Genomic DNA, 19,745 nt, shown 5'->3' on the forward strand with positions numbered 1-19,745 from the left:
CGCGGGGCAGGAGGGACCCGCTGCAGATTCTACATGTATAATCTGCAGCGGATCTGATTTTCCCCGTGGACATGAGGCCTAAGGCAGAAAGAAATAACTAAATGCTGCGTTTACACGGAACCATTGAGTTTCGCTCGTTTGAACAATTTTCTGAACCGTTCAGTTTAAATGCGAGCCAACGACTGAGCAAGAATCGGGTGCTTCTCCGTCATTGTTCAGTTGGCATAAAAATCAGTTCCGGCTCGTGCACTTTAAACAGATTGTACAGTATCTCACATAGAATGTGCCAGATTAAACTAGAACTGCACAATTCTGAACAAGAATCGGGAAGTTTAAACACACCGCCCAAGCGCAAACTAACGGGTGATGACATCAGCAGCTCATTCACTCAGGCAGACGAGAATTGTGAGATTCTTGCCCCATGTAGAAGGGGCATAAGCAGAGTAACATAAGCTCACATATAAGCCTTCTGCAGCCGACCGAGTCGGATCCCGCTGCGAGAGTTCTCGCTGCGTGAGAGTTCTCGCAGCGGGATGTGAGCTGCATTCCTTCAGTGACCACCGCGGCTCACCTCCTCCTAGCGTCTTCTGCGCTCTATGTGACGGCTGGCACAGAGATAGGACATGCCGCGATTTGTTTACCGTGCGAGTTTTCACGCAGTCAAATTGCGTCTGTCTGCACAGGATTGCATTACCTAATGCAATCCTATGGCAGCGTGCACGGGTGGAAATTCTGTGGGAAATCCCGCCCGTGTGCAGGAGGCCATACACTTAGGCCTCATGTCCACGGTAAAAAAGATTTAAAATCTGCAGCGTTTTTCCCGCACGCGGATCTGCGCCCCATAGGGGTGCATTGGACATCCGCGGGTAGTTAAATACCTGTGGATGTCATTTTACCCTTTAGGTGCGGATTGTGTGTGTGTGTGGGGAAAAAAACCGCGGCATGCTCCATTTTAGTGCGGGTCTCCCGCAGGCTTCTATTGAAGCCGTCCGGATCCACGGTACACCCGCGCCTGAATTTCTGCTCTCCGCGCGGGAGAGCAGGAGTTAAAAAAAAAAATGGAGTGCCCGGCGCATGCGCACGGCATGTTGCTGGCATGCCGAGCACATCCGTCGGACCGAAGAAAGAAGATCCGGCCGTGACGGAGGGCAGGTCCGCAGCGTCCGGACAGGTGAGTAAATTCTTTTTAGCCTCATGTTCCCGGGAAAGGAGAGACCCGATGCGGGATTCTCCATGAAGAATCCGCGTCGGGCCCGATTTTCCCCGTGGACATGAGGCCTTAGGGGATAGCTGCATAATGAAACAAAAAAAAACAGTGGCCCTTTAAAATTCCAGACAAAGTGGCGCAGCATACAGACACAATTATAAAAAATTGGGTCCATTCAAGCAGGAGCCCATAACAGAGTAGGAAACCAGGAGGCCCAACTCTAGTTATATAAGGTTCTGTTAACATCATAGGAGCTATTGTGATACCTACAACCCAACATGAATAGGATGCATTTACATGTAGCAGATTTGGTGAGACTTTTCCACAGCGTATCACATGAAGGGTGTGGATCCACATAAAGTGGCGCAGATGGGCATTAATTTTTCCGCTGCGGAAATTCCACACCCAGTCCACTACGTGTGAATGTAACCTGAAGGTGTTAGTTTGGTGCCACTTCTTAGCTCAGAGCAATCCGAAAGCCTCAGCTAATGTTCTATCGGATGAGACTATGACACCTCTCCCTATTTTGGATCCAACACCCCTTCTGAACCAACTCGAGGCACCATATTTGTACCCAACCACCAACTGTCATAGTTCCATCAGGTGACAGAAATCCTCACTTCCCCAAGCTGTGCCGCCAAAAAACAAAGATTCACACATTTCCTAAGTAAAATCAAAATTTATTTATTGTTAACATACAAATAAAGTCCCCAAATATTACAGTAAATCGAGCAAACTTTAAAAACCCTACAAAGCATTTAAGTTATAAAAGTAAACACAAAAGGCCGCTTTAAAAAAGGATGATCCAGACAAGAAACATTTTTTGAAGTGAGCTGAGAACAGTGGCAAAAAATAAAATATGACATCCGCACCTGACTATTCCCCCACCGGCCTCTACCGCTGCTGCAGCCAGTAAGGATGTCCTGACCTGGTTACACACGGCTGCTGCAGCTCATCACCAGCCAAAGTGAGCTGATGAGAGCTGCGGCGGTCGCGTCTCTGGCGTCCGTGAAATCATAGCTGTGGAGAAATAGGCACTGGTGGACAGGGGGCGGCGAGTACGACTTTTAGGTCTTGTCACCACCCTCTGCTCACGTCAAAAAAAGGTTTTCCTGCCTGGATCACCCCATTAAAGCAAACACACGATGTAAAACACTCCATGTGGTGAAATGTAAAGAGAACGAGTAGACATGTAAGAGGTAAGCAGCTGGACCAGGACTCCCAATAGTGTGCAGTACACGGCTGCGGAGCTTCAGTAGTCACCACTGCACATGTATGGAATAGTTGGAGAGGTTGAACTAGATTCTGCATGTACCAACACAATAGGCCTTGTTGCCCATAGCAACCAATCAGATCACTAATCATTAACTAATAATGTAACTAATGCTGATTGGTGGTTCTGGGCAACCACTCCATCTTTTCAGCACTTGCTCCAAAATCCACCATTTTTCTCTACATACATTAACACCTCATATAGTGATGCATTCAGAAACAGTGCAACTCTCCAAAAATTAAGGGGGTTGTACGTTAACTAGTTCTGCCCCTTCACCAGCTGTCGCTAAACTCTGGTTCAGCAGACCGTTATTCATCCCGATGCCCCCATAAACATGAAGGCTCAGTTCGGACAGGCGCTCATGTGTTTTCCATAGGGAAGGGGTGGAATGAAGAAAGCCACAGTCAGTTATGATAGCGGCTTATCTCCATGAGAACTAAAGGATCGGGTGTTGAACTTCAACGACCAAAATCTGCCCCCCATCCCAACATCATGTCAGAAAATCTGTGTGGTCCCACTAAAATCAGCGGATTCTGACAACTTTTCCCCACTATGGGGGTCTTTAAAGTGCAAGTAAGCAGTCGTGGTCTCCCGTGGATGACATGTTCTGTACAGTAACCTCCATACGGATATCACAGCAAAATTGGTGCCAGTTTTGGGCAGCAGAAACCAGTCACCAATGATGCGGGTCTGTGGCAGACTTCACCCTTTCATCAAGTCTGCTGCAGAACCACATCAATCTGGACCAAATGTTGCCGATTTGCACCGCAATCCGCTGTGTGTGAACGTACCCTTAGGCTGGTCTCAGACGAGCGTACTGTAATACCGACATATTAAAGATGCCATTGTACCGTAAGTAACCAGTATTTGCTGTCACTGCATTTATTTTCTACAGGGCAAACCGTTCTATAGTTGCCCAATAAGAAAGGATACCAAAAAAATGAATATATGGAGGCAAAAAAACTAACAAAAATAGGTTATACTACCGTAAGTTTTTAAAACCCCAGCCATGTGAATATATACATGGATTTACATTAGCTCCGTATCACGGTCAACAAGACAAGGGCCAAATACGGATTTACAATACACTCGTCTGAAAGAGGCCTAAGGACTACAGCACTGATAGTCATACTCCCTACAAAAGGTGCCACTGTAGCGGGCAACCATGGCGGCCAAGACTGCTTACTTCAGGCAAGCACTAGCCGTACAGGACCCCTTTAATGCAGATGTATTCGTTAGCACATGAAACCCAAAATCACTCAAAAATGATCCATGTTAAGGGGCGACCCCGGCCACCTACAGACATTCAATGAACACAAAGGCAAAACCTAAAACCGAGGTCAAACCACCACAGGGAATGGCGATGAAACCGGAAAGTCAAAAGGCATTGAAGGAGCCATTTTGTGACCTTGGACATCACTAACGAAGTACAGGGCGGCCGTGGAAAAGTAGGCCGCACCACTCTTACGTAAGGAGAACCAGTTTTTTGTTGCCCCTAGCAACCAATCACCCTGCAGCTTACATTTCTTACACTCCTGAGGTAAAATGAAAGCTGTGCTGTGATTGGTTGCTAGGGGCAACAAAGATTATATTTTCATAAGAGTGGCGGGCTAACTTTCCGCGGCCCACCCTGTACAACGCTGGAATAAACCGGAGGTAATAAAGCTGGAAACGGATCCCAACCTCCATCTACAAGTCCCTCACGGCGACACAAAATGGCCGCCTCTCGATTAAAACATATGCATGATAAACCACTTCAAAAACTCCTTTGGTGACGAAAGATTAAAAATAAATGTATTTTCTTGTGCAATAGCCCTTAGTAACAGCCCCATAAGCAGCTGCCAAGACTCTCATGCATGGCGAGCTTCCCGCAGAACGCACGTGTAATATAAGGCTATTATAGATCCGAGCAGGAAGCCGTTGGTGCGTTGTACCGCTCACCTGAATAACATACGTGGTCACAGTATGGGGTCTTTACAGTTCATATGATATTTATAGATTATTACTCGATGCATAGATTATATGGATTGCTATAGAGTTGTGCCGGAAATACCAGAGGTTTATATACAGTTTACTAGTGTCCTCTAAAACTATGTGAACCCTTATTGCAGTCACTAGGTGTAGCTCCTTGTATTGCAGAGTGAAGGTCTCCACCCTGCTGTAACGCTACAAGTCCCAGAATGACCACACCTTCTGTGGCCCCCTCCCCAAATACCCTCGCTTCTCCCCAACACTAAAAGCATATCAACTGAGCCCCATTACTAATGCATGGCAAGCTAACCTTTATGACACCTAGTCCCATCTTCCAACACCTTAAAGGGGCTCTCTGGGCCTTTTACTATCGATGACCTATAGTTGATCGGGATATCTGCTGATCAGCTGATGGCCGGCCCCACTGTCGGTGCGGACAGCACCGGAGGCAGATAAAACTATTGTTGCGGACCCGTTTGATACTGGAAGCACAGTTTCCATTGAATTGAATCTGTGCCTGTAGTACCAAACTGGGCCACTGCAATATTGACAGTGCTAGCTGCTTCCAACACTGATAGTGGGCCCCGGAATCGGATGATCGACGTCGATTCTGAGGAGCAGACCTCCTCCAATCAACTATTGACGATTATCCTGAGGATAGGTTATCAACAGTAAAGGTCCATGAAAACCCCTTTAACTAGTAGCCTGCAGCATGTGAAGTACAATCCCCATCATGCTCCAACTGTCAAGATGAATGCAGACTGCTTCCCAAAAAACAAAAAAAACCTAAACCATGTTAATAAATTAAAAATATATATAGGTGCTGAAAATGATAAATACGTTACTATATTAACACACAATAGGCAGTTTTTACCCCCAAGACACCTATAACATTTAAAGGGCACCCACCCCCAATACAGAAGCCAATGCACTGAACCCAATATTCGTCCGGATCAAGTCACAGCTGAATACTGGTCCAGTAGACCATACGGCCATCTGTACTGTGCAGAAGCAACCAAAAAATAAGATTATGGTACTTTACGGTCATTCTGGAAATCATCTTTGTGCCACATACATTTTGCATTCACAGTGGTTAACAGTCAATATATTCATAAACTGGAACCCAAAAAGTTGTTACTCCACTGCAGGGCTCATAAGAACTCCTAAATCAATCAAGAAGAGAAGATGGTGTAAGTTCTCAAGTAGGGGGTAATGGGGTATTTTAGATGGACTGTCCCTTTAAATATTTCCATTAGTAGTCAAGTTTGATAAACTAAAAACTTGGGGCAATGGATATAGTTACCGTATAACGATACGGGCAACGGGAATGAAGAGGGTCTATTAATGAGTCGTTAGATGCTCTCCATGGCTTTGAACTCACTAAGAGCCTGCACCGGGTTGACATGCTTCTTCTGAGATGCCCGTTTGATCTTCGTGTGGGTCTCGTCAGGCTTCTCTCTCTTGACGAGGGGCTTCTTCTCAGGGGCTTTCATTTTCCAAGACACGGCAGGAAGGTTGAGAGAAGCCATGCCCTGGGACTTCTGATATTTGGTGGAGGCCACATAAGAGGCTTTCACGGTTTGCACCACGGCATTCATCAGGTTCTTGGCCGCTTGTATGAGGGACATGGCGCTGTCTGCCCCAGAGACCACCAGCTCACCACCAAGATTCTGGACTTCGGCTTTGACCTTGCTGCAAATATTTAACTGGTGGCAGTATAAGGCAATGCGTTGGAGATAGGCCAAGAGGTCCTGTTTGCAGGCAGAGTCGGGGCAGTGGTCGGCAATAGTGCGGCCCAATTTATCCATCCTTGACCCAGCCTCTGCAATTTTCTTGGCGGCCCCAATAACATCGGAAGCATTTTTAAGGGGTCCTTTGCCTCTTGTAAAGTCGGTCATCTCCATCATGATCATACACATCTGCTTGGCCAGGACGATGATGTCGTTGCCGTTGTCATCCCATTTGGAGACCTCGGCATCCAACTTGCTCTTTTCTTCTTGGAAGCTTGCCACCTGTTCAGCAATTTTCGCCTTTTGCTCTTGTGGAAGCTGAGCCATGATGGCTCTGGCACTCTGCCCGGCAATGAGCTGGTCATCTTCAGTTTGGACGCTGGTACGACTTCTCACATCAAAGTCCTCCGTCTCAAAATCAGAATCATCTAGCTCTTCGGGGGTTCTTATCATGAGCACGGCTTTGCGGATGTCACGGATGCCATCGTACACCAGTCTAGAAGAGTCAATGAATTCGTTCTCATCTACTGGTTGGTTGGAGTCACCAGCAAGAGAACTAGCCACAGCTTCTACTTGCTCGGCAAACCGTGGCATAACAACGTCTGACAATAGCTTGGTGGCCTCAACGACCTTCTCAGTGTAGATGCCGGCCTCGTAGTTTTCCATTTCGGCAGTGACAACGTGGATGACTCTTGCCGCACGACCACGGATTGCACCAGCTGTTCGATCAAGTCCATCAACATCTCTTTCTTGGAGAGCAATGACACACTTGTTGACGTCTTCTAATATATGGTTCTCCGAGACGGCCAAGAAGTCATCAATGGAAGTGATATCATCCACGGCATCGGTCAAGATAAACACTTGCTTCTCCCACTGTTCCTTAAAAACGTCCATATTGTCCATGGCTACTTTACTATGAGGTTTGGCCGCCAACGCCAAGGCGGCATTGATGACCTGAGGGCACAACGCCTCAAGCTGGTTGGCAGACATGCGGACAATTTTAACTCCATCTTCGTTGTTTGATATGGAGCAGGCCAAGTTGGCCACTTCGATCAATTTGGTTGCATGTTCACGGAAAACTTGGGCATACTCCTTGACTTCTTTCTCATTCCCATTCTTGGCCGCCTCGATCAAGACCAGAAGGGGCACGTTGGTTTCGAGAAACGAGTCCGAAACATGATCGATCACTGCTTTCCGTAGCTGCCTGCGCAGATCTCTGGTCTTCTTTGTCATCCTATCTATGGCGAGATTGAGGGTGTCGCTCCTTTCCTTGCGACCAGCGTTCCCCATGTATTCCGTGAGCAGATCCTGCAGAGCTTGTCTCACCGAATTACATTCAGCCACGATTCGCTCGCGGCGGTCATCACGGGTGCACGCCGAATCGGCCATCAGGGCAGCGCCGCTGATGATGCTTTCTAGACGTTCTTCTAGGGAGGGTCGGAAACGTTCCTCGCTGAAACCCTGGGGGTCCATCACAATCTGTTTATCAAAGTTATTCAAGGCGATGGCAAGCTCGCCGCCATGCTGGGCCGGAGTCTCTTCGGAGGCGGTGGCTTGGGCAGCATTGGAGATGCCCGTCAAGGCTTGCTGGAGCTGCTTGTAGACCAGGTCTCGGTTGGCTCGGTAGGCAGCTACATCGGGGTGCTGAAGGCAGGCCTGGGTGGCGGTGTACAGGATGGGCAGGTTCTTCTGCAGGATGCCCCTGGCTGCTGCCATCTGGTCTCGATGCCCACTGTCCTTGAGCTCCTGCTGGCGCTTGGCAGTCATAGATTGCAGCTTGTCCACCTCTGCCTTCAGGGCTTTGTACTGGATGCCCAGGTCCTGCTCAGTGCCCGCATTCCTCAGCTTCAGGACGCCCTCCTCTACCAGCTTCAGCTGCACCAGCAGTTTGTAGACATCGGCCATGTCTGCCAGGATCAGCAGCCTGGTGACGGCAGATAACAAGGTGCGGGCGGCTCGGACGACGTTCCCCCTCTTGACCGAGGAGCAGGGGTCGTCGGCGAAATCCCCCGAGGCGCTTCTCATCAGCTCCCCCTGGCTGCGCACATCCTCCACGGCGGCCGCCAGCTCATCCCGCAGGTACTGGCTCTCCCGGGCGATCTTGTCGCCGCTCTCCAGGAAGTTCTGCGTCGCCTGCTCCACCGAGGCGGCCAGCACTTTGGCTTTCTTGGAGCGGCCCTTCTTCTTGGCGGAGGGGCCCTTGCTGCTGGTGTTGACCAGGGTGGTGACCTGAGTGACCAGCGGCTCCAGCAGCCGCTCCACCGCCAGCGTGCGGATCTCCAGGGACTTCGGGTCCCACTTGAAGTTGATGTCGGCCGCGCTGACGCTCATGGTTGCAGCGAGGTGTGTGCGCTCCACGGCGGGGAAGACGAGGGAGTGCGGGTAGGAGAAACTACTGCACGAGAGCGGCGGGGGAGACTCCACCCCGACCCCGGTATTGTTCCCTATCCAGGCAATGAGGGCAGGAACTTCCGGCTCACCTCACTCCCCCCCACCTTCCACTCCCGTCCCGCCCCCTGACGTCATGAGCTACACCCGCGGGCGGCTCCCAGAACACGAGGGGGGGTGGGAGAGGGCGCAGTGCGGGGACGGGAGCGTGTACAGAGAGCAGACATGCTGGGGCTTGTAGTCCTACAGACACACAGGAAGTAATCGTTACACTCAGGGAACTGTTCCCTCAAGAGGTCTACGCCCCAGTAATTGTCTTAAAGGAACAGTGACCTCAGAGTAAAGATAGGAGGGGGTGTCCAGGGTTAGAGAAACAGCAGCTTCCTTACAAACACAGCGCCACCTTTGTCGGTGGGTTGTGTCTGGTATTGCAGCTCAGTTCCCATTCACTTCAGTGGACCTGATCTGCAATACTACACACAGCCTTATGGGCAGGGGTGGCGCTGTTTTGGAAGAAAGCAGCTATGTTCTTTTAACCCTGGACGTACAGCCTTTACTGGATGTACAGTGTGTAGAATACTAAAAGTGAGACTTGTCCAATTAAAGGGAACCCGTCGTCTGCTGCGATATAAGCTGTCAGTAATAGTGTTGGTAATGAGATCGCGGTATCGCTATGTACAGTTGGTATACGGCCGCTACCTTTAGGCCACTTACACATGCCTTCCGTTGAACGCTGCTCAAAAACTGCAGCCTTTTACTGTGATTTCGAGCAGTGTTTTTGAATAGCGTTTGTCAGCGCTTTTTAACGCACCCCATCATTGTGAAAAAAGCAAAGAAAAATAGAACAGACCGCGTGAGAATCAGCGATAGAAACGACACGTTGGAGCGCTGGTCTGCGGGGCCCCATTGAAATCATTGGCAGTGGTGTGCTGCGGGACGCTGCGCTGATCGCAGTAAAAAGCGGCAAGTGTCAGACCGGGCTTACAATCCTCTTTTGAAGTTTTCCACACTGCATTAAAATTAGGCAAAAAGAGTCAGATTATCTCCGCACATCTGTGCTCTGCACATCCCCCCTCCACGTGCGTGGCCCCAGGCAACCCCCCGCCCCCCCAGCACCAGTCACGTGTGTCCTCCCCAGCGCCAGGCACATCCCCTCCGCCCCCCAGCACCAAACACGTACCCCCCTCCTCCCCAGCATCAAACACGTACCCCCCTCCTCCCCAGCATCAGGCACGTCCCCCCTTCCCTCCCAGCGCCAGGCACATGTTCTTGCTCCCCCCCCCAGCACCAGGCACGTGTGTCCCGGCCCCTCCTACCCAGCTATAGGCAGGTCCCCATCCCTCCTCCCCAGCACCAGGCACATGTTCTTGCTCCCCCCCCCCCCCCCCAGCACCAGGCACGTGTGTCCCGCCCCCTCCTCCCCAGCGCCAGGCAAATCCCCTCCTCCCCAGCGCCAGGCACGTGCTCCTCCTCCTCCCCAGCACCAGGCACTTGTTCCCCCCCCTCCACCCCAGCGCCAGGCATGTGTTGCCCCTCCTTCCTAGCGCCAGGCACATGTTCCCGCTCCCCCCCCCCAGCAGCAGGCACGTCCCCCCTCTCCTCCCCACTTTGTATGTCCGTATTGCATCCATTGTCACTACATTTTTCACGTGCATGAAAAAAAAAAGCATGAAGGCACAATTGATGATACCCCGCCCCCCACGGTCTCTTGTTACTGTGTTTAAAAAACGCGATACACACAACTGTGTATTTGCTGTTTTTACGCAGTCCCGTAGACTTTGATGGTCATTTTCAGGCCAGAAGTACAGATCACAAATAGGTCAGAATGTGGTTTGTTTTTTCAACTCGAAAATTAGTCCGTGAAAACAGTGCACCTGTGCAAATGAGCGGTGTTGTATGCCGCCCATATGACGTCCGTAAAACATACAGCTATAATACGGGCAGAATACACGCCTGTGTGAATGGGACCTTACACCCATATAAGGCCTTAGGCCTCCTTCACACCGGGGATTTTGTCACGTTGCTACAATGCTACAAATGGCATGTATGTGAAGCCCCTGCTTTCCTTTGGGTTCCCTCACACATGTGAGGTTTTGTAGCATGCAACATCCCGACACAAAAACTTCGCAGGTCCGACGATATGTCCGCGAGGTTTTATAGCCCATGTTTCCCTAAGGAGCCTTCCTCTCTGTTGTATCGCATGAAAACACGATTTTCGTGTTTTTGACCGTAGGAAATCCTATTATCAAACTAAGCCCTGGCTGCAGGAAAAAAATAACAAAAAAACTGTATACATCACCTTAGAAGCGCTGTCCGACGCTGCTTCTTCTCGGTCCACGGCACTGTTTCTTTTCATCTCTCCTGGCTGGGTATTGAAAAATCCCCGCCTCGTGGAAGCACTGGCTGTGATTGGCTGATGCTTAGCCAATCACAGCCAGCGCCCGATGAACCAATCACAGCCATTCATCGAGCGCTGGTTGTGATTGGCTGACGCTTAGCCAATTACAGGCACCGCATCCAGGAGGCAGGGATTTTTCAATCCCTGGCTAGAAGAGATGAAGAAGACTGCCAGGGACTGAGAAGAAGCTGCGGCGGAACCCAGGAGAGCACTTCTAGGTGAAAATCCTCGCATGAGGTGCTACAAAGTTGCACGACTTTGAAGCACTACAAAATCGCTGAATCTGCGGGAGGAATCGCAGCGATATTGCATTGACCAGCGATGCAATATCGCTGTGACGCCGTGTCACCTGTGTGAAGCAGGCCTTAAAAACAGCATACAACATTGATTTGCATTAGTGTATTTGGAAGAGCCTGTCCTACTTCTGTCTGACCTCCGCTGCTCAGGGGATGGCATTCCTGCATCACCTGACCAGTGGCGCGGCACTCACTACAGGCCACCCAGTGCCGGGATATGCTGATAGCGTGAAACCTTCGGAAGTGAGGAAAAGTACCCTAAAGTGGTGTTCTATTGTAATAAGCTATGGGATTGGTGGGGGTCAGACCGCTGAGACCCCCACTGATCCTGAGAACAGTTGTCCCGTTTTCCCCTTCCCCCTCGCTGCGGCCTCCACAATGGGGAGGAGATTGAATGGAGCTGCGGTTGCTCATGTGCAGTGCGGCTCCATTAATTTTCAATGGCATTTCGGGAGATAGCCAAGTACAAAGCGCTTGCTATTTCTGTCAGCCCCATTGAAATGAATGCATAGACCTATATGGGAAAGCACACATACAGCAATCTGTAAAGAGTCCGATTAAAGGGGTTGTCTAGGGGGTACATTTTTTTCTAGATGCCCATCAGCTGCTTATAAAATAACAAATGAACATATGCTTATCTGCTTCTTTCCCCAACCCACTCCCTGCCGCTCCTGTTCCCTGAGTCTCGTCTCTCCTCCAGGCACAACAGATCACATGACCAATGTAGCCAACCACTGGCCTTAGCTTTGATATACAAGGGCAAAAAAAAAATCGAACATCCAAAGTCTCATTTGCTGTTGATGATTGATGGATCATACATGAAATCATTGTTACCTTTTGTGGGATTGTAACGTGACTTGTTTCCCTCATTCAGCTTGCCCCTATAGTAATGTACTGTGCTCTGATTGGCTCTGACTAATGCATATCATAGCGGTCTAAACAGATGTCTCATGTTCATGGCGGTTGCCGATCAGTAACCGTTATGTGTACTGTCTTAGGAGAAACATTCAACTCTGTTGGAAGATATCACCAAGCTGAAGCAGAAGAAGATGGAAGCGGAGGATCTGGCTCGGAAGATACAAGAGAGAACACAAAAAGAGCAGAAAAAACTGTTGGAGAAAGAATGCAGCATGTATGATCAGGATCAGAAGTTCCAGGTTAGGATGCGTGTCAAGGGGGGAATTCACATGGAAAGGCTCAAAACTGTGTCACATACAGTTTTACTGCAGATTGGGGCTGTTTTCAGGTTGATTGGTTGTTACACCAGTAAACAGCAGCCATTAACAATCAACTTGAAAACTGCACTAGTGTGTGGTGAAGCCGGATGTTGGCGCAGTGTTTGCCCGTTATATGAGATTCATCATCATTATTATTGTCCCAGGATGCAGCGTATCTCTAAGGATGATACACACATTTACAGGAAACTGGCAAGGAGATAAAGGCTAGGCCCCTTTAACACCGAATGCTTATTGTTCGGTTTACCGCGAGATCCTGCGGAAATGAGTGATAATTGTTCAGTGTAAGGGCTCCTGCCCACAGACAGATATTTGCGGCGGGCGTCCGCACCGCGAATCCACAGCAGCGCCCATAGTATGCGATGGGACATCGATTCTTCCTGCATACTTGCGAAAACCAACTGTGGTTTCCGCAAGCGGAGGAAAAGTCGCAGCATGCTCCAATTTTTCCACGGATACCGCGGCGCTTCCACAATGTAATTGCGGAAAGGTCGCGGATTCCACGTGAAAAGCAGGAGTTTAGAAAAAAATATGAACTGCTCATGTCAGCTCGCCGTGCGGACCATCCGCAGTACAGATCAAAAGAGAAGACAGCAGGTACGTGTGGGTGCCGCTGCTGGCCAAACCGGACTCCACTGCGGAATGCGGCTTTGCCGTGCGCAGGGGGTCTTAAACCTTCCAACTACCGAAGAAGACAAAATATTTAGTTTGCTTGTTGTTCATTTTTTGCGGGCATAAAAATGTAAAGGTTAATCAGTCTGTGTAAACAGGCAGTAGTTCAATTATGAATGACTGCCTGTTCACTGTGAATGGAGGCAGACGGGCTGGAATGATTTCCGGTGTGCTCCGCCTCTATTCACTGAATGATTATCACTCCTCTGTTATGTGAAAGCAGGGGAGAGCTAATCGTTGGGACGACTGTTGGGCACTTCAGCAACTGACAACTGTCCTGTGTAACAGGGCCCTGAGGGTACATAATGACCAAGACCACAGTGTAGCCTTGGAATCTCCCAGTCTGAGAGAAGTCCATGCAGGTCACGCTGGGCCTCAAAAAAGAAGTCCTGAACCCAAAATCTTGAGCAAGGTTGGATTTTTTTGCCATCTGTAGGTCACAGTGGCTGCTACATGCGAGTTGCAACACAACCTGCATTCACTTTTATTAATTGCAGGACTACACTGCAATCTTTAATCATGTGATCCATGTTGTGGTAATGCAGTTCTAGAGTAAGGGTGAATACCCACTTGCGGTTTTCTTGCGCGTTTTTTTTCACACGATTGTCAATGGGAGTTTCTAATGTTAAAAACGCATCACACAAAAATAGCACAGCACCAACTTGGGATGCGTTTTTAATAGACATGAGCGAACGTGCTCGTTTAGGACAATTACTCGATCGAGCATCGCTTTTTTCGAGTAACTGCCTACTCAGGCGAAAAGATTCAGGGGGCGCCGGGGGGGCAGTGCGCGGCAGGGTGGAGTGGGGGGAACACGGGGGAGCTCTCTCTTTTTCCCCCACTCACTCCCCACTGCAACCCCCCGCTCACCCCCGGCGCCCCCCGAATTAGGCAGTTACTCGAAAAAAGCGATGCTCGATCGAGTAATTGCTCTAAACGAGTACGTTCGCTTATCTCTAGTTTTTAACATTAGAAACTCCCACTGACAATCGCGTTAAAAAACGCAGCGCAAGAAAAACGTGAGTGGGTATTCACCCTAAAGGAACACTCTGAATTTACAAATCAGCGGAAACACTCATGTGAGCGCTAGCCGAAGACGAATTTAATAGAGTGTCAGTGGGCTGTCTTCAGCTAGCGAGCAGTGACAGCTCTATTGAGCGCTTTAGCTGGCTCAAGCTAACTTCACATGGGTGAATGCGATATCGGGCTGCTAACATGCGATTTCCCCGAGGATGCGAGGCAGTTTTATATCAAAACCGCCTTGCATCACTTAGGGGAAGTAGCGATCCTCCTCCTTGTCTGACAGCCGCAGCGGGGGATTGCGGAGTTTCTCCCATTGTTTTCAATGTTGAAACCTGGCATCGCAGACGCGATGCTGCTGGGCCAATTAAAAACAATGTGCGATGCAATGTGAGGTTACGCACAAAGATAGGACGTGCTGCATCACACCGCTCATATGTGCACCGTTCAGATTTGTGCATTGCGCAGCGCACAAATATCTCGTGGTTTTCTTGGTCGCTTGAAAATGGCCTTATTCTAGCGATTGGTTGGAGTTTCTGCAGCCGAATGGTCTGCCAGCTGTTTACTGAAGGTGAATGCTGCGCAGGCAAACTGTAAGTGAGTCATCCGAGCAAGCCCAGGCGATCACTGACTGTACACAGAGACTATGACTAACTTGTGGTGGGGAGGCAGACCGTGCTCGCACTATTTATACCAGGCCCTGTGTTTGTGGCGCTTCAGGCATGCATGACTCCCGGATCAGCTGTGGCTTGTAAAGTATTAACTCACAGCGCTCGAGTCCTTAAGTGGCTTGGTCTGTTCAGCCTTTTCTTTGGATTTAGCTATGCATTGTTGTCCGACTTCATTAGGGTATGTCCACATGGGGCGGATTCGCGGCGGAGTTTATGTAGTGCATATGCATGGTTTTTTTTAATGCGCGTGTTGTATCCATATTTACACTCTGCTTGTAAAAAAAACTGCAAGAAGGCCCAATTGATGTCACCATTTTTTACCCAATGTTTCCAGGCAAGATGCGTAAAAATGCAGTGAATACGCCTGCAGCTTCGTATTCGCTGCATTTTTACGGGATCCAACTGAATGTCAGATCTTTCTCACAGACGACAGCGAGAAAATCGCAGCGCTATCACAACTCTGTTCCTGCAATCTCTGTGCAATATCGCTGCATTTCCTCGCAGCCGTATCGCGATTTTGTCACGCGACTATGTAGAGCTCTTTTGCTGGAATTTCGAGGGGCTTGACATATAAGTCCTACCCCAAAAATAAGCCTTAGCTGCCCTTAAAAAGAAACAAACAATACATGTTCTCCTTTCGCAGTTCCGCCACACTTGTTTGCAGTTTTCAGCCGCCGTTCCTGGTTAGGGATACATAAATACCACCTCCAGGAAGCGCTGGCTCTGATTGGCTGAGCCCTGGAGCTCGAGAGCCAATCAATGCAGCGCTTGATAAACCAATCACAGCCATCGCATTGAATGCTCTATCTTGCTTCAATTTGCAATTTTTTGTAGCCCATGTTTCCCTATGGAGCCTCCTTGCAACTATTGACTTTTGCTATAAAAAATAGCGCAATTTTATCGTGGGCAGCAGCGATACGATGCAAAATTACTCTCAAGAAAAAGCATTGCTGATGCTCCAAAATCGCGTGAGCAAAGCTGCGATATCGGCACGATTTTGTCGTGCCAATATCGCGATCGCCTGTGTGAAAGAGGCCTAAAAGCTACTTTGAGTGAGCAAGACAGAGACAAATGTAGTAGAAAAGTTAGTCCGTGGATGGGGCGCAAACCTCTGTGATCATGTGACACCTCCGAATTTATTCTCTTGGTAGGAAAAATTAAAAAGCATGCAGGAGCAGAACCAGAAGCTGAAGGAAGAAGAATGCAGCATGAAGGAGAAGATATTACATCTAGAAAAGGAAACGGAGAAGCTAGGAGCAGTGAGTATCCTCATCATCTGCTATGTGCTGGGTCAGGTATAATATAGTCACGTGATCAGAACCCCGCCAATCACACCCTAATGGCCTATCCCAAGGATATCAGTGCAAAGTCCCTTTAAGAGGCTGTCTCACCAAATGAAGTTATCGCCTACCTACAGGATAGAGGATAAGTAGCTGATCAGTGGGGGGGTCCGGCGCTGGAATCTCCACTAATCTCAAAGGTCCCCGCATGAATGTTGTGGCAGTGAGCACGCACACCACCGCTCCATTTATCTACCTGGGATTGCCGGAGATGGCAGAGTTCTTGGCTATCTCCGACAGTCTCATTGATTAAATGGAGTGGCAGTGGGCATGATCAACTGTGGCTTCATTCATGCCAAGACCTTTGGGACCCCTGTTCTTGGGATCAGTGGGAATCACACTGGTTGGACCCCTGCTAATTCGCTGGTTATCCCCTATCCTGTACATAGGGAATGACTTCTTTTGCTTGGACAGCCCTGTAAAAGGAATGTGTCTTTTATATTTTTTCGTAGACAAGATGGTGAAACATCTTCCATTTTTCGTATCTGTTTAAGGCCGGGCCCACAAGAGCATATGATTACTGCATATTACGCTGTATGCCCATGTGATACGCGGTCATTCTCAGGCAATCATTACATTGCCTTATGCAGTTCTGATCACATTTGCGTGTCAGGATTGTGTAATACGCAAGCGCAAAAGAGAACGCAGCATGCCCTTTCTTGTTGCGTATATACACGCATGAGAGCCCATTGTTCTCTATGGCTGCGTAGATACATGCGCCCATACACAATTACGTTGCGTATGGACAGCGTGTATACACGCCATTGCAAAGGGGCAGCGCAGAAAATTTAAGGCAAAAAAAAGAGATATTGAAAATTAAAAAAAAAAACAACAATAATTAAAAAAAATATATGTTTAAGATGAAAAATTGATTTATACAATAGGTCATTTTTAGAGATGAGCGAGTACCTGCCCGCTCGAGACGGAAGGTTCGGGTGCCGGCGCGGGGGAGTGGTGAGTAGCGGCTGTCAGCAGGAGGGAGCGGGGGGGAGAGAGGAAGAGAGAGACCTCCCCTCCGTTCCGCCCCGCTCTCCCCCGCAGCTCCGTGCCTGCTGCCGGCACCCGAACCTTCCGTCTCGAGCGGGGAGATACTCGCTAAAGGCAATGCTCGCTTGAGCAATTGCCTTAAGCCAGTATACTCGCTCATCTCTAGTCATTTTCTGATGTCATTTTCCCTTTCAATGCTAATGAAAAGATACTCCGAGTTGAGTTAGGCCATATTTACCCGGCGATAGTGAGTCCCCCTCGAATTACGCAGAACACGGACATCGCGCTTGTGTTGTATGTGATGTGCGGGACGCTGCACATTTGCATCTACTATTCTCATGTGAGACTCGCACGAATATATGAAATGCTGCGGTTCTCCTGTCTCACAGACCGGCTGCAAGGGCAAAGTCGCCATGTAAACAGACCCATTGCAAATAATGCGTTTTATTTTTGCGCGTCTTGCAACGCACAGAATTTACGCCATAAACTTGACCCTGTAAATACGGTCTTAATAGAGTGAAGTTATTAAGGAAACCCAGACTTCTCATTCCCACTATCTTGGCAGGTTTGCAATTCCGGAGTGGAGAGGAAAATGGTTTTCAAAGGAGGAGTGAGCGACAAGATTCCCAGAAGTGGGATAAACGTCACTCATCAGATTAGATATCCTGTCAGAGGAGGAACCGCACTTGTGGTCTTCGAAGAACCATCGGGTAAGGCTGAAAAGAAATAAAGATCTGTAGTGTAAATAGTAATCCAGGCAAAGGCATCAATCGGAGGATAGTCCTGCTAACTGAAGCCATTCGCCTTCATAGTGGCTGCAAGATTGATTATGAAGAAGCATCACCAGGTAGAGATTGAGGAGTGCCACATCAATGTGACGGCCGAGCCGGTGGAACTTGTGGTCCTGGATAATCTCAGTGTAAGTAATGACTTGTCTTTCGGTGGAGACCTGCTTGCAAGCAAGGCTTAAAGGGGATGTCTGCTTTAGGGAATTCTGAGTTAATAGAGGGGTGCCCCAAATATTACTCACATGTTAAAGCTCCGGTGCTGCTGATTTGGTGGTCCCTACCAATCTTTGTTTATTATCTTGGTGCGCTGGCCTATCGTACATCCATAGGACCGCTGCAGTCAATGACTGGTGGTTCCATACATGCTAGTAGCATTGCTGAGGCTAGTGATTGCTGTCACATGGATGTACGGATTGTCTTTACTCTAGGACAGTAAACAAAGGCCGTCGGGAACTGCTGGAGCAGCATTACATTTCCTACGGCTACTTCAATTTCTTAAAGGAGTTGCACCAAGATTGACTTTTATCAACTGTCCGCAGGATAGGTGATAAGTCTGATTGATGGAAGTTTTCATTGATCCAGAGAACAGGAGTCCCTTGTCACCTTCTTTTCATCACTGCAGGCTTCCTTGAACCCACCCACAGGGACATGGACATTAATTGGAGTAGTGGTCTTCATTTCAATGGAGCTGACGGAAATAGCAGAGTACAAGCATTTGGGTATCTCCAGCAGTCACAGTAGAAATTATTGGAGTGGCACTGAGCATGCTCGACCACTGCTTCATTCATTCTCTTCCGCACTGTGGGGAATGCAGTAAGCCCCCACTGAGGAGTGGCATGACGTGACCTGGGACCCATGTTCTCAGGATCAATCGAGGTCTCCGTGATGAGAACCCCCAACTGATCGGACATTTATCATCTAGATTATGCATAGGTGATAAAGTCGATCTTGGTACAACCCCTTTAAACTCTTAAACACCCCCTTTATTCGTTCTTGGGGAAATCACTGCAGTAATTGGGATCTTGTTTCCTATCACACAGATGGATATGAGCCGAAGCCCCCGGAAGATCCTAGTATCTAGTCTTCCAGCTAACATATCTGAAGAAACTCTCTTGGACAAGCTAGAGCTATATTTTGGCAAAACGAAAAATGGTGGAGGAGAAGTGGAGAACAGAGAGTTTCTCGCTGACTCCAGGAGCGCCATTCTGACATTTGCTAAGGAAGGAGGTATGGAATATAATATAGGAAAAATGTCCGTGTTTGTATCAGGTCTACCCACTCGTAGTATTAGCATTATAGATCAGATTGTGACAACAGTCCCCACACGTATAGGGAATCGCAGTTCTAAAAGTGTATGCATCTGGCATCTGTCTTCTCCATCTTCTTAGTTCTCTCATTGATATATTGCAGTTGCTCCACAGCTGATAGAAAAAAAGACGTTTTATGTGCCTTTTGGGGGTAAAGAATCTCACCGAGTCTGTGTATCTCCATCTTTAGATGGTGACATTTCAAGATATGAGGTAAGCTGATGGGGGCGGTACACTTCAGAGATGATAGCTATGTATAGTTCTCTATTCAAGATCATAGATACAAAGAATTACAGTATATGCCAAGTATTAGACTCCTTAGGGAGAGCATCTAGATGGTGAGTGATGAGACTTAATAGGCCATTCATGCTCCTCTAGGTAATATGCAAATAAGGGAGATGGAACAATACCTTTGCAGTGCCACCTATTGGAAGGCAGCATTTCTTCAAGTCAATGTTAGAC

The 19,745-nt window shown here is 48.6% G+C and overlaps 1 protein-coding gene and 1 pseudogene across 1 annotated transcript in view; one reads left to right on the plus strand and one right to left on the minus strand.

Annotated features, from left to right (window-relative positions):
- Positions 1–19,745, plus strand: part of IFI35 (interferon induced protein 35) — a 44,803-nt gene that overhangs the window by 21,909 nt on the left and 3,149 nt on the right. Inside the window, exons 4-9 of the mRNA XM_066586409.1 lie at positions 12,262–12,420; positions 16,013–16,120; positions 17,754–17,898; positions 18,001–18,107; positions 19,017–19,203; positions 19,387–19,496. Of these exons, the coding sequence (XP_066442506.1) occupies positions 12,262–12,420; positions 16,013–16,120; positions 17,754–17,898; positions 18,001–18,107; positions 19,017–19,203; positions 19,387–19,496 (816 nt within the window). The remainder of the gene's footprint in view (positions 1–12,261; positions 12,421–16,012; positions 16,121–17,753; positions 17,899–18,000; positions 18,108–19,016; positions 19,204–19,386; positions 19,497–19,745) is intronic.
- LOC136587987 (catenin alpha-1 pseudogene) lies at positions 1,867–8,628 on the minus strand (annotated as a pseudogene).

Source organism: Eleutherodactylus coqui, chromosome 13, assembly GCF_035609145.1.
Source record: "Eleutherodactylus coqui strain aEleCoq1 chromosome 13, aEleCoq1.hap1, whole genome shotgun sequence".
NCBI lineage: Eukaryota > Metazoa > Chordata > Amphibia > Anura > Eleutherodactylidae > Eleutherodactylus > Eleutherodactylus coqui.